Source organism: Leptidea sinapis, chromosome 13, assembly GCF_905404315.1.
Source record: "Leptidea sinapis chromosome 13, ilLepSina1.1, whole genome shotgun sequence".
NCBI classification, from domain to species: domain Eukaryota; kingdom Metazoa; phylum Arthropoda; class Insecta; order Lepidoptera; family Pieridae; genus Leptidea; species Leptidea sinapis.
This window is the reverse complement of record NC_066277.1, coordinates 5,319,540-5,335,578: the sequence shown is the minus strand read 5'-3', so window position 1 is coordinate 5,335,578 and position 16,039 is coordinate 5,319,540. Positions and strand designations below refer to the sequence as shown.

The 16,039-nt window shown below is 38.7% G+C and overlaps 1 protein-coding gene across 4 annotated transcripts; it reads left to right on the top strand.

Annotated features, from left to right (window-relative positions):
- The first annotated feature begins 1,219 nt into the window (after positions 1-1,219).
- On the top strand, positions 1,220-14,609 carry LOC126967399 (translation initiation factor IF-2-like). Of its 4 annotated transcripts, none has more exons than XM_050811845.1 (9): positions 1,220-1,337; positions 2,041-2,068; positions 8,077-8,148; positions 9,464-9,514; positions 10,433-10,504; positions 11,820-11,870; positions 12,786-12,812; positions 14,223-14,273; positions 14,493-14,609. In XM_050811845.1, the coding sequence occupies exons 1-9, from the start codon at positions 1,287-1,289 to the stop codon at positions 14,522-14,524; spliced, it is 435 nt and encodes a 144-aa protein (XP_050667802.1). In that variant the 5' UTR covers positions 1,220-1,286; the 3' UTR covers positions 14,525-14,609. The 4 variants fall into 4 exon arrangements, with proteins under 4 accessions (XP_050667802.1, XP_050667801.1, XP_050667803.1 ...); XM_050811844.1 differs by having other exon boundaries at positions 12,786-12,857; XM_050811846.1 differs by lacking the exons at positions 9,464-9,514; positions 10,433-10,504 and having other exon boundaries at positions 12,786-12,857.
- Positions 14,610-16,039: the final 1,430 nt, after the last annotated feature.

The window sequence follows — 16,039 nt, the reverse complement described above, 5'->3', positions numbered from 1 at the left end:
AAAGAAATGGTCGTCTTTTGACGATTACCGAGGAAAATATGCCAGCAGCAAAAAATTTAGTTCAAGAAAACAAATGAATTACACACGAAGAATATCAGCATATAATGCATATAGGTTCGGAAAGCGTTCACAAGATTCCACACGGGCACCTTCGCTTGAATTATAATAGAGATGAGAGAGGATAGTTTCCCGTGGGTGCCGCACAGCCTTATTATTTATATAAGAGGGGGCTAACGGGCAAGAGGCTCACGGGTTGGGGAGAGGTGAGGTAACCGCCCATGGACATCCGCAACAACATCTGTCAAGAGATGCGTTGCTGGCGTTTAAGTTGCTCTTTTCTTGAAGATCCCTAATTCGTATTCGGGAAAACAGCAGCCGGTAATTGAATCCACAAAGTGGCAATTGCGAGGCAAAAAATCTCTTACAACACGCGCGGTGGTGGCATTCAGTCGCTGAACAGAGAACCCACATCTCTACGCAACGCCAAAGAATCAAGCCGATCGCAGGAGACTTGATCATCGATCATTCGAGCCGCTCTTCGTTGTATGCGGTCAAATGGAATAAGCTGGTAAGGGGGAGCACCCGCCCAGAGGTAAGAACAGTGCTCCATGTGAGGCTAAATTTGCACCTTGTATAGTGGCAGTCGGTGGCTCATAGTAAATTACTGTCTCGCCGTACTGAGTACAACAAGCTTTTTAGAGGCCAATTTGGCCTTCTCTTCCAAGTGACCACGGAACTGAACGTCGAAAACTCTCTCGCCAAAGCTCAGAAGATGGCCCGTGTGCAGTGGTGCCATGTAAATTATTATCGTTACTTTGCAAAATACTTGAATGTGAACTTGCGTATATGCTGCGAATACGACGGGTACATAATAATAAAATGTAACCTCTCCAAACGTTAATTATTTCACTTTTTCATTACCTTATCACCTAGACTTTTACTGTAAACCAATGCATGTTCCTAATCATCTATACATCCATTTTTAGTATTTTAGTCAACAAAGTATTAAACATTTTTGATATAATTTTATAAAACTGTCATAGCAACTGAAGTTGGGAATGGAAACTCACGCTTTACAAAAACTTCCAACTATCTATTTAAATTTATGTAGATTGGGGCATCACCTTCATTTTTTTGTTTTTTTAAATTTTCTACATAATAAAATATTATCTATAAAAAAGTAAATATTTTCTTATCATATTATTACCTTGAAGTTAAATGAGTATATATTGTGTAAATACTTGAACAGAAGTCGTATTCTGAAAGTTCAGGTCTTAACAACCACCATGTTCAAATATTATATTTGTGTTATACTGCTGGCTACACTACTTGAAAGGGTAACACACTATATATTATCTATATAATAAATGCTTACATGCTAATGCCAAAAAACTAAATTAAAAGAAAATATCCGTGTGTTGGTTCTTAATTTAAAGGCATAAATGGCATTTATTTTCTCAAAATTGATTCCTCTAGAATTCTTTTTGATGTTATTTCTTATATACTAGATACTATTGCCGCTTTGGAAACAGCGGAGAAGAAGCGGCGCAAGAAACTCTCCCAGCATTTTTTGCGCTCCTTTTATTGAAAGATATAATATGCCGTGAAGCAGTAATGTGTTAGCATTACTGTGTTTCGGTCTGAAGGGCACCGTAGCTAGTGAAATTACTGGGAAAATGAGACTTGACATCTTATGTCTCAAGGTGACGGGCGCAGTTGTAGTGCCGCTCAGAATTTTTGGGGTTTTTCAAGAATCCTGAGCGGCACTGCATTGTAATGGGCAAGGCGTAACCATCTGCTGTACATCCTGCTCGTCTCATCCCTTATTTTTATAAAAAAAGGTTATTTTTTAATTCGTTAACTTAACATCATCATCAAGTGACAATATAATATTAAAAATCTTTTATGTTTTAGAATAACAGAGTAACAGGCTATTACACGAAAACACAGTGTATCCTTTTACTTATTTTTTTTTTCAATTACAATTAACTGTAATAATAATTAATTTTAAACGTATAACAGAAACCATTTTTTTTTCAGAGTTTCCAAACTGATGTACTGCCAGAAGGTATTATGTTTTCTTTTGATTTATACACTTGCACTAGCTGACCCGACATATGCTGTTCTGTAAATAGAAATATATGATGTACCAATTTATGTATTATTGTAATGCGAACTTACCGCTCGCACATAAACCTGAGAGGTTTTGCGAGTATGTCTATTACTATATATTATAAGAAAATTTTGTTCATTGAATAAATAAATAAATAATAAAAAAATGTAGATATAGTACGGTCTCCTTAAGAAATAGGCATATGCCATTGCGGACTTTTCTGTAGATCTTTATAAGATACACATTTCCACCGTACATTATTTTGTTATTACACATTAGTTTAGACAGCATTTTCGTTGATAGCTCCAGTAGACTTATCTTTCCGACACCTCCAATAAATATCTTTAATCTATAGAAAAATATAAATAAAAACTAAACAAATTATATACCAAAATCTTCCTGGAGAATCATGCTATCCATTGGTTAAAACAGCATGACAATGTGCGCAGTAGTTTTTGAGTTTATTGCGAACAGACAGACTGATAAGGGATGCACTTTGGGGTAGATATATATATTGGTTTAATGATAAAAATATTTATTTACTTAAGGTTCTAAATTAATCTATGACACTTGCTAAATAACTACAATGAATGGTTCTACTTGTGAGTACGCGGATCTCTACTATTAATTGGTTAAAATGGTTACTCGGACCAGTCCTGTAATGGTTATAGAAGAATGGTTAATGGTAACTAGGACCGGCCCGATCAATGGTCACCCGCGTTCTGCCTTACTTAAGGCAACACATAGTTTTATTACAATTAATTTTATCTACTAAGCAATATTTGTAATATAATGCTGTTCGATGGATTTACTTCGAACACAGACAAACGCAGCGTAGTACTTTGTTTTATAATAAGTAGTGATAAAAATATGACTTAGTAACCAGAGCAAGTCAACCAAATATATTTATTATTGATCATCGTAGCTAACAACACAGGGAGACAAGATATACCGTTTTAGTCAAAGTATTGTTTTAATTAAATACGTAAGTATTCATTCCATCCTTACTCTATGGTTTTACTGTAATAATTAAAGTACATACTGAAAAGTAGAAACAATTCAGTCTGTGGATTGTGGCTGGTTACACAATTTATTCTTAATTTTAAGCCCAACTTACTGTCACCAACGACGCGTCACAAGTTTGCAGAATGCGTTGCTTTTTTGCATCCCATCCTTGTTATGGGACACGGGAACAGGCCATGGATATTCACATACTAAGCTTAACAAACACCTCTCAATCTTAGGCCTCAGAGATTGCGCATGAAACCCCGTCAGACATACTCTCTGAATGTGGTCCTTTAATGCGTAAACGTAGCATCTCTAAAGTCCAATTTTTCATCCACTTGACATACGTTGTTTCACGGAACCAATTCTGGTGTTTGATCAAATCACTGGTTTTTTTTAGAGAAATAATAAAATCCCTGTTTTCATCATATACCTGCGACATATATATGACTATATGACAGATGTAGCTTCGGACTCAATTAATAAAAAAATCTTGACATAGAAATATTGCTTTCAATCCTATAAATTATTTGTCACTTTACAGAACAATCAACAAAAATTTATTTATTATTTATGACATAATGTAATCTGATAAAAACATACCTACGTATGTATATCTATATTCTGTGATATTACTTAGATATATATATTGCTGCAGTCTCGGCGATAATTAAAGAAGATTCTATTTGAAATGACTACTTAGATAATTTATAAGTACATCTGTATAGTCTTTTTTTTTTATGGAATAGGAGGACAAACGAGCGTACGGGTCACCTGTTGTTAAGTGATCACCGCCGCCCACAATCTCTTGCAACACCAGAGGAATCACAGGAGCGTTGCCGGCCTTTAAGGAAGGTGTACGCGCTTTTTTTGAAGGTACCCATGTCGTATCGTCCCTGAAACACCGCACAGGGAAGGTCATTCCACAGCTTTGTAGTACGTGGAAGAAAGCTCCTTGAAAACCGCACTGTGGAGGACCGCCACACATCCAGATGGTGAGGATGATATCCTAACTTGTGGCGTGTCGTGCGAAGGTGGAATTCGGCGGCAGGAATCAGGTTAAACAGCTCTTCGGAACACTCCCCGTGATAAATGCGGTAGAAGACACACAATGAAGCGACGTCTCTACGCAATGCCAAGTGATCCAGCCGTTCACAGAGCACTGGGTCCCCGACAATTCGAGCTGCTCTGCGTTGCACGCAGTCAAATGGATCGAGCTGATACTGGGGTGCGCCAGACCAGAGATGACAGCAATACTCCATGTGTGGCCGGACCTGCGCTTTGTAGAGCGCTAGTATGTGGGCCGGCTTGAAGTATTGCTGTGCTCTATTAATGACGCCCAGTATCTTTGAAGCCAATTTGGCTTTGCCTTCCAGATGACCACGAAATTGGCAATCGCTCGAGATTTCGAGACCCAGTATTCCGATACTAGGCGAGGCTTTGAGGGAAGTGTTGTCGAAGAGCGGTGATACGACAAATGGGGTTTTTTTAGTGGTAAACGCGCAAACTTGAGTCTTCTGGGGGTTAAATTGGACAAGGTTAAATTTTCCCCATTCCGCGACCTTCTCAAGAGAGGACTCGATAGAAGACACAAGTTTCTCCCGGCACTGGTCGACGATTTCCCGAGAGAAACCTGCATGGCCCGTGTATATGGCATCACCAGTGTTGTCGTTTGCATAGCAATGAATGTTGGAGGTGTCCAACATATCATTGATATGCAGAAGAAACAGCGTGGGAGACAGCCCACAGCCTTGGGGCACTCCAGAATTCACGGGCTTCGGGTTCGAGCAATATCCGTCGACAACGACCTGTATGCTACGCCCAGTGAGGAAGCTGGAGGTCCACTTGCACAAGCTCTCGGGAAGCCCAAATGATGGAAGTTTGGAGAGGAGAGCCTTGTGCCATACACGATCAAAGGCCTTCGCTATATCCAGGCTAACTGCCAGGCCTTCCCCCTTGCTTTCAATAGCCGCAGCCCATCTATGTGTCAGGTATACCAGAAGATCACCTGCCGACTGACCATGGCGAAACCTGTATTGTCGGTCGTTGATCAACTGGTGATCCTCTAGGTATACCAAGAGCTGACGGCTAATTATGCTCTCCATGATTTTGGAGAGCAGGGAGGTAATAGCAATAGGCCTGTAGTTTGCCGGATCCGAACGGATGGACAAGGGATTTTTGGATCGGATAGACAAGGGCAGACTTCCATGAGTCAGGGACTACGCCTTTAGAATAAGAGTGCCGGAATAAACGCGTTAGCACCGGCGTCAAACCAGGGGCACACGTCCTATGCACGATTGGAGAAATGCCATCCGGCCCGCTCGACTTCCTGACGTCCAACGAAAACAGAGCTCGCCTAACAGTTTTCTGTCTGAACTGTACTTCAGGCATAGAGCTCTGACACCGCGGGATGGTCGGCGGTGTTTTTTCGTTGTCGTCAAGAGTCGAGTTGGAGGCGAAAAGAGTGCACAAGAGATCGGCTTTCTCTTTTTCCGTATGGGCCAGGGTGTCATTCCTCATGTGCAACGGCGGCATGGACGGCTGGCTGAAGTTACCAAGAGCAGCTTTCGACAACGACCAGAACTTGCGTGTTCCGGTCGGGTAACTGGAAAGCTGCACGCTGATTTTGACGACGTGTTTTGATTTTTCACGGGCGATTTGCCGCTTAAAAAATCTGGAGGCACGGTTGTATTTCCTCTTAAGAACTGTGCAGTTCGGATCCGATGGGTACTACAGAGTTTGGTATAAAAATATCCATACCCTGTAGGATCACATCGGCTACTGCAACCGCGCAGGCACTAGGATCATCCGAAGGGAAACAAACCCTGCCCCAAGGGTAGGATGCAAAAAAGGAACGCATCCTAACCCAATCTGCTGACTCGTAGTGCCAAACGCGGCGGGTCGCTGGTGGTCTGCGACGTTGGCGTTTGATAGGCACTACACTCCTGACCAGGCAATGGTCGGACGTTCCGAGAGGGGCGTCGACAAAGACCTGGTAACCATCGGGATGTGTAGTCAGCAGAAGATCCAATAAGGACGGCATGTGGCTATCCACATCCGGGAGCCGCGTTGGCGACTCAACCAATTGGGACAGACCATACGCCAATGCAAAATTATGCACAGATCGCCCTGCGTAGTCTGTGGTACGTGATCCAAGCCATTCGGCATTGTGTCCGTTGAAATCACCCAAGACTACGATTTCAGCGGAGGGGATCTGTGCAAGTACGTCGTCAATTGCCGCTTGAACGCAGCCCATGAGATGATCGGTTTCTGCGTTACCACTATGGGACCTGTAGACACATGCATAGATGCGGACGCGGTCCTCTAAATCTACGCGGAGCCAGAGAGTGGACAGGTCCCTACCCTCAAAATTGCCGAGACGGCGACAGCAGATATCCTCCCTAACGTACACACACACCCCGGCATGAGGCAAAAAATTGTGCTCAATTTTGTACCCGGGGTACGTTAAATATGACGTATCGCTAGGTCGAGATATCTGCGTCTCAGTAAGGAAACACAAGGCCGGCTGCACCGTCTTAAGGTGGTGGTGGACGGCGTTTAAATTGGAGTGAATTCCCCTGATATTGCAAAAGTCCACGTTGAGAGTGGAGCGGGGTGCCGTGGTGATAAGGCCTCGTTTGTCCTTGGTCATGCGCGGTTCTGTGCCCTCCCCAGAATACGAAGGGCAGCCCGAGCTAGAGTGCCCGGGGAGGGATTCTCCAACTCTGGTAGAGCCGGTACCCTCCTGGGGTAAAATATTTTTTAGTTCCGCTGTCATATTCGGGTGGAGGGGGGGGGGGGGTAATGGCCACCGGTCCTCGACACTAACCTATGCGAAACATAGCGGCACTAGGCCGCTACTTCACGCCGGTATTCTGTGCGAGTGTGGTAATTAGCCCGGACGTGTCTGGCCCGATTGTGCTGACGTCAAAAGACGGCAGCGTGAGTCTCCCACTTCTAAAAAGCCCTTAGTCGCCTCTTACGACACCCATGGGCCCGGGACTCCCCTATTCTTTTTACGCCCCGGGAAAAGTACAGGGCAAAAGGAGTCTCTTGCTGTAAGACAACCGATAAAAACAGGGCACGAATATTAGTTTAGTGTGCGTGACAAGCTACGTCTTATGCTCGCGATTTGTATGACACTTTGTGTTAGTGTGCGTGAATTGCTCAAAATAGAGGTTAGTTCTATGTTCATTCATTCATAAATTTTTTCGACGTTTTCATAGCTGTTTTAGTCTATCTAGATGTATATAAAATGATCAAATACTACAAAGCTTTTAAGGTAGCCTGTAATCTGTCGGGCCATTTATACACTGTTTCCATGGTCAATTTAGTCACCGTTTGTGCTAAAGATTTCTTAAGCGACTCGATATCGGCCTGTCGTTTAGAGCAGGCCATTCTTCTAAAACTGACCAAATTTAAGATTAAAGATTCTAAAAGAGTTAGCTTATTGCCAACATTAAAACACCAAATATCCTAATAACCATTACATCATCCAAACGAGTGTTGTAACGAAATTCAGTCAACATTATACTATCCGTTTTCATAATTTGGATGATATTATGGTTACTATTACTGGCTTTTTTAATGTAAGCAGTAAGCTAACTGTTTCAGAGACTTTTATAGAGGAGTCATGTTATGGTAGTAGATAAAGTCTTGCGTGCAACTGTTGATAATTAGGTATTAAAACACTCATGTAATCAGTGTCATTATCACACCCACATTAGTCTTTTAATAGCCCTTATAACACAACAATTGCATAAATAACTATTACCCAAGAGATGTACTTCTAGACTCTTAAATAGGTACATACGAGTATATGTACCTATTTATGAGTCTACGAGATTATATATAGTATAAGCTATATAAAAATACATGAAACTAAAAAAATCTTCTTTATGTACATATATTTATACAAATATTGCACAAAATCCTAAAAAATATATTTCATTTTACAGAACAAGATCTCGGGGATGAAATGAAAGGGATGAAACCCAAGGGACCAAATATAGGATCAGATCCAGATCCAAGTAAATGTGTTTTTTATCATTTGATAGACTTAAGCACACCAAGTATAGTTTGCCCATTTTTGTTTTGATCAAACTTTCATCATCATCATCAGCCGGAAGACGTCCTATGCAGGACAAAGGCCCCAAAGACTTCCACGACGATTGATCCTGCGCTGCCCTCATCCAAAGTTTTCCGGCGATCTTGACCAGATCGTCGGTTCATCTTGTGGGGGGCCCACCAACACTGCGTCTTCCGGTACGTGGTCGCCATTCGAAGACTTTACTGCCCGTGCCCTAACGGCCATCTGTCTGTCGAACTATGTGCCCTGCCCTCTGCCACTTCAGTTTCGCAATCATTTGGGCTATGTCGGTAACTTTGGTTTTATAATATTTCTATTGCCGTGTTATACTTTAATTAGTCAAATTATTTCAAAACGGTAATAGGTATATTTGAAAGTACCTTTATCAACTCATATCCCCTTATAAAAGTCAGCATACACGGTGATCAGGCCAGACTCGACCTAATACAGTAACACGCTCGAACACAGATTACCGGCTTGAAGAACTAAGTTATCAGAAAGCCTCTACCAGCCTAGCGAAACTCTCTAACGGCCCTTTTCAATAACGTATCTCTAGTTACGGATACCTTGCTGTCACAGTTTAATCACAAGATCTAATATACCCATAGTTTTTTTTTCTTTTATTTGGAAAACAAACAGCTATATATTATACATAGTTTTAGCCTTAATTTAGAAAAATACATACAAAATTACTCGATCGCGTACAACTAGGCTCGCAATTATGTTCAATATAGTTATAGTCCAATGCTTTACGTCGATGGGTTATTGAAATGTAAGTTAGCGTAAAAGGGTAGATTTGTCTACCTCTAGTAAGTTAAACTAAGACAAGATAGGTTATTGAAAACGGCCGTAAGAAAAAAACAATTCACTCGATCGTATGAAACGTGCAGTCATTGATAGATTGACAGATGACGGCTATAATCTTGTAAAAAACGGAGATAATCGCTGAAATCCACTACGTTTAAAGCAACTGTACGCTTTCAAACTTAGCTGGATAAAACGTAGTCTTTGATTCAACAAAGTGCAATGTGTTCAATCTCGAATGACAAGGTCATAGACACTGAAAATAATATATTAATATCTTAGATCACCAATAATTATTATTAATCTAGTCAAACTATTGATTAACCAACTTTCGTATTATTTAATAAAATCAAAATCAAAAAACATAATTAAATATTCAATATTTCCTCTAATGTTATGTTTTTATAAAAATAAATAAATATTTGCTGCTTATTATTATATGTGATTTTCAGCCCACCCTGGACGTGGCAAAGGCGGGAACAATGGAAGAGCATCTAATCCAAGTACATATGTTTTTTGTTTTATAGTCTTAAATTTGAACATCAATTAAACTAGTTAAGGTATATAGGTAAATTACTTTAGAAACTTATATTACAATTGGTGAACTGAGTTTATAAGAGTGCAGTTAAATAAACTTCACAATTAGATGAAATTTTTTCGAGTACCTATTTTCGACGTTTTCATAGCTGTTTTAGTCTATCTAGATGTATATAAAATGATCAAATACTACAAAGCTTTTAAGGTAGCCTGTAATCTGTCGGGCCATTTATACACTGTTTCCATGGTCAATTTAGTCACCGTTTGTGCTAAAGATTTCTTAAGCGACTCGATATCGGCCTGTCGTTTAGAGCAGGCCATTCTTCTAAAACTGACCAAATTTAAGATTAAAGATTCTAAAAGAGTTAGCTTATTGCCAACATTAAAACACCAAATATCCTAATAACCATTACATCATCCAAACGAGTGTTGTAACGAAATTCAGTCAACATTATACTATCCGTTTTCATAATTTGGATGATATTATGGTTACTATTACTGGCTTTTTTAATGTAAGCAGTAAGCTAACTGTTTCAGAGACTTTTATAGAGGAGTCATGTTATGGTAGTAGATAAAGTCTTGCGTGCAACTGTTGATAATTAGGTATTAAAACACTCATGTAATCAGTGTCATTATCACACCCACATTAGTCTTTTAATACCCCTTATTACACAACAATTGCATAAATAACTATTACCTAAGAGATGTACTTCTAGACTCTTAAATAGGTACACACGAGTTTGAGTATATGTACCTATTTATGAGTCTACGAGTTTATCATTATAAGCTATATAAAAATACATGAAACTCAAAAAATTTTCTTTATGTACATATACTTATACAAATATTGCACAAAATCCTAAAAAATATATTTCACTTTACAGAACAAGATCTCGGGGATGAAATGAAAGGGATGAAACCCAAGGGACCACATATAGGACCAGATCCAGATCCAAGTAAATGTGTTTTTTATCATTTGATAGACTTAAGCACACCAAGTATAGTTTGCCCATTTTTGTTTTGATCAAACTTTCATCATCATCATCAGCCGGAAGACGTCCTATGCAGGACAAAGGCCCCAAAGACTTCCACGACGATTGATCCTGCGCTGCCCTCATCCAAAGTTTTCCGGCGATCTTGACCAGATCGTCGGTTCATCTTGTGGGGGGCCCACCAACACTGCGTCTTCCGGTACGTGGTCGCCATTCGAAGACTTTACTGCCCGTGCCCTAACGGCCATCTGTCTGTCGAACTATGTGCCCTGCCCTCTGCCACTTCAGTTTCGCAATCATTTGGGCTATGTCGGTAACTTTGGTTTTATAATATTTCTATTGCCGTGTTATACTTTAATTAGTCAAATTATTTCAAAACGGTAATAGGTATATTTGAAAGTACCTTTATCAACTCATATCCCCTTATAAAAGTCAGCATACACGGTGATCAGGCCAGACTCGACCTAATACAGTAACACGCTCGAACACAGATTACCGGCTTGAAGAACTAAGTTATCAGAAAGCCTCTACCAGCCTAGCGAAACTCTCTAACGGCCCTTTTCAATAACGTATCTCTAGTTACGGATACCTTGCTGTCACAGTTTAATCACAAGATCTAATATACCCATAGTTTTTTTTTCTTTTATTTGGAAAACAAACAGCTATATATTATACATAGTTTTAGCCTTAATTTAGAAAAATACATACAAAATTACTCGATCGCGTACAACTAGGCTCGCAATTATGTTCAATATAGTTATAGTCCAATGCTTTACGTCGATGGGTTATTGAAATGTAAGTTAGCGTAAAAGGGTAGATTTGTCTACCTCTAGTAAGTTAAACTAAGACAAGATAGGTTATTGAAAACGGCCGTAAGAAAAAAACAATTCACTCGATCGTATGAAACGTGCAGTCATTGATAGATTGACAGATGACGGCTATAATCTTGTAAAAAACGGAGATAATCGCTGAAATCCACTACGTTTAAAGCAACTGTACGCTTTCAAACTTAGCTGGATAAAACGTAGTCTTTGATTCAACAAAGTGCAATGTGTTCAATCTCGAATGACAAGGTCATAGACACTGAAAATAATATATTAATATCTTAGATCACCAATAATTATTATTAATCTAGTCAAACTATTGATTAACCAACTTTCGTATTATTTAATAAAATCAAAATCAAAAAACATAATTAAATATTCAATATTTCCTCTAATGTTATGTTTTTATAAAAATAAATAAATATTTGCTGCTTATTATTATATGTGATTTTCAGCCCACCCTGGACGTGGCAAAGGCGGGAACAATGGAAGAGCATCTAATCCAAGTACATATGTTTTTTGTTTTATAGTCTTAAATTTGAACATCAATTAAACTAGTTAAGGTATATAGGTAAATTACTTTAGAAACTTATATTACAATTGGTGAACTGAGTTTATAAGAGTGCAGTTAAATAAACTTCACAATTAGATGAAATTTTTTCGAGTACCTATTTTCGACGTTTTCATAGCTGTTTTAGTCTATCTAGATGTATATAAAATGATCAAATACTACAAAGCTTTTAAGGTAGCCTGTAATCTGTCGGGCCATTTATACACTGTTTCCATGGTCAATTTAGTCACCGTTTGTGCTAAAGATTTCTTAAGCGACTCGATATCGGCCTGTCGTTTAGAGCAGGCCATTCTTCTAAAACTGACGAAATTTAAGATTAAAGATTCTAAAAGAGTTAGCTTATTGCCAACATTAAAACACCAAATATCCTAATAACCATTACATCATCCAAACGAGTGTTGTAACGAAATTCAGTCAACATTATACTATCCGTTTTCATAATTTGGATGATATTATGGTTACTATTACTGGCTTTTTTAATGTAAGCAGTAAGCTAACTGTTTCAGAGACTTTTATAGAGGAGTCATGTTATGGTAGTAGATAAAGTCTTGCGTGCAACTGTTGATAATTAGGTATTAAAACACTCATGTAATCAGTGTCATTATCACACCCACATTAGTCTTTTAATAGCCCTTATAACACAACAATTGCATAAATTACTATTACCTAAGAGATGTACTTCTAGACTCTTAAATAGGTACATACGAGTATATGTACCTATTTATGAGTCTACGAGATTATATATAGTATAAGCTATATAAAAATACATGAAACTAAAAAAATCTTCTTTATGTACATATATTTATACAAATATTGCACAAAATCCTAAAAAATATATTTCACTTTACAGAACAAGATCTCGGGGATGAAATGAAAGGGATGAAACCCAAGGGACCAAATATAGGATCAGATCCAGATCCAAGTAAATGTGTTTTTTATCATTTGATAGACTTAAGCACACCAAGTATAGTTTGCCCATTTTTGTTTTGATCAAACTTTCATCATCATCATCAGCCGGAAGACGTCCTATGCAGGACAAAGGCCCCAAAGACTTCCACGACGATTGATCCTGCGCTGCCCTCATCCAAAGTTTTCCGGCGATCTTGACCAGATCGTCGGTTCATCTTGTGGCGGGCCCACCAACACTGCGTCTTCCGGTACGTGGTCGCCATTCGAAGACTTTACTGCCCGTGCCCTAACGGCCATCTGTCTGTCGAACTATGTGCCCTGCCCTCTGCCACTTCAGTTTCGCAATCATTTGGGCTATGTCGGTAACTTTGGTTTTATAATATTTCTATTGCCGTGTTATACTTTAATTAGTCAAATTATTTCAAAACGGTAATAGGTATATTTGAAAGTACCTTTATCAACTCATATCCCCTTATAAAAGTCAGCATACACGGTGATCAGGCCAGACTCGACCTAATACAGTAACACGCTCGAACACAGATTACCGGCTTGAAGAACTAAGTTTTCAGAAAGCCTCTACCAGCCTAGCGAAACTCTCTAACGGCCCTTTTCAATAACGTATCTCTAGTTACGGATACCTTGCTGTCACAGTTTAATGACAAGATCTAATATACCCATAGTTTTTTTTTCTTTTATTTGGAAAACAAACAGCTATATATTATACATAGTTTTAGCCTTAATTTAGAAAAATACAATAAGCCAGCAAAGTTTTCACAAACGTGTAGATTCATAATTGCTAGATTAATTACTCGATCGGGTACAACTAGGCTCGCATACAACACGCAGTTATGTCCAATATAGTTATAGTCCAATGCTTTATGTCGATAGGTTATTGAAATGTAAGTTAGCGTAAAAGGGTAGATTTGTCTACCTCTAGTAAGTTAAACTAATGATAGATAGGTTATTGAAAACGGCCGTAAGAAAAAAGCAATTCACTCGATTGTATGAAACGTGCATTCAGTCATTGTTATGATAGATTGACAGATGACGGCTATAATCTTGTTAAAAACTGAGATAATAGTCGAAATCCACTACGTTTAAAGCAACTGTACGCTTTCAAACTTAGCTGGATAAAATGCAGTCTTTGATTCAACAAAGTGCAATGTGTTCAATCTCGAATGACACTGAAAATAATATATTAATAATCTTAGATCACCAATAATGATTATTCTAGTCAAACTATTGATTAACCAACTTTCGCATTATTTAATAAAATCAAAACCAAAAAACATAATGAAATATTCAATATTTCCTCTAATGTTATGTTTTTATAAAAATAAATAAATATTTGCTGCTTATTATAATATGTGATTTTCAGCCCACCCTGGACGTGGCAAAGGCGGGAACAATGGAAGAGCATCTAATCCAAGTACATATGTTTTTTGTTTTATAGTCTTAAATTTGAACATCAATTAAACTAGTTAAGGTATATAGGTAAATTACTTTAGAAACTTATATTACAATTGGTGAACTGAGTTTATAAGAGTGCAGTTAAATAAACTTCACAATTAGATCAAATTTTTTCGAGTACCTACGTAATTAGAAGTACCTTATAAGTATTTTTTTAATATATTGTACCAACTTGCAGATTCTGATGCCACTCTCAGAGGACCTCCTTAAGTTTAACATCAACTCAAAAATGTTCTTTTATACACTTGTACATATAACGAACACTTCAAGAAATATAAAATGATGGATATCAAAAGCCTTTTATTTGTTTAACTAACTTCACTACGCACTACTACTATAGTGCTCGCGGAAGCGCTAGTCACCGCCTGAGGTATGTGAGCGCCACGGCGGGGGAGGTAGACAAACGTCATGCTAACTTAGTCTTCGTCGACATAGACCAAGTATAGTAACTAGACTAATTGATAGCTTCCGTCTCACTCACATGAGAAAAAGAAAAACTTATGCAAATCTTAGGTAAAAAAATGAGATAGAGTGATTAGATTTTTTGTTTCGCCATGCGTGCCGGTTTTGTTCAAGGTCAGCACACCCGGTGTGCTAAACAAACTTGACAGCGCTGCACAGAAAACTTGTGAAGCGTGTGAAATATCCACTATTTATTCAACATTTGGTGCGATGTTGTGTTTTACGATGTAAAAGTGATAGTGAAAGAACACTTGTGTTATATTATGTACCTATAAGAGTATAAGTATATAGGATATTACATGTCTCATGTTGGCCACGCCAAACCGATGTCTAGTTACTATACTTGGTCTATGGCCGTCGACCGTATATATTGCGTGCGTCTTGTCAATCGCGCCATCCTCCGTCTGACCCCTCCCCCCACATAACTCAGAAGGTGACTAGCTTCCACGCGCACTCTAACAAAAAATGTTAACTTATTATGGTAAGCTCCTACCTGCATAAGGAATTGTCGAGAACCAATGCCGGCGGAACTCTATTTTTTATATTTATATTGAAATTGTTTTTTTTTTTTTATAAAATATGTTATTTATATAAATGTAGGAAATAAGATTAAATTATAATAAAGAGTATAACAATAACAAAAGTAAATGCAATTGTATCTGTGAAGTAGTGTCGATGACCTAAAGATTCCTTACTCGAAAGTCATTTGAATCAGACTAAAGCTCTGTTCAAACTGAAGCTAACATCGCGCGGGACGCGTGACAGAAGTCGCCCGCGCCGATTGTGTCAGCTAACTTGTATGGACGTGTTCAAATTGACGCGAGTAGTCGCTCAAGTTGAAGCCAAACAAGAGCGGGACGCCGGGCGGGATTGTTTAAACTCACAATGCATGATGTTTCTCCACTGCAGAACCTTAAATGACACGCGGGAAGTCGCGTCAGTTTGAGAGGCTAAGCGAGCAAACGAATTGGTCTAAAACGCGTCCCGCGTCCCGCGCGTTATCTGACTCAGTTTGAACAGAGCTTTAGATTGTCAGCTTATCAATAAATTGATGTCAGTGAACTCAGGCTCAACGTACATGCATTAATGTGACTTACAAATTGTTCCAAGAACAGTCATTGCAACTATAACTACATACTAGATAAAGAATACCTACCGGTTGCATCTTGTGTACAATTTCAATAGTCGTATTTACGTTTCGATATTGATTGGGTATGTCACTCTCTCACTGTCTCACTATGTCACAATCGTTGACCTGTTTAA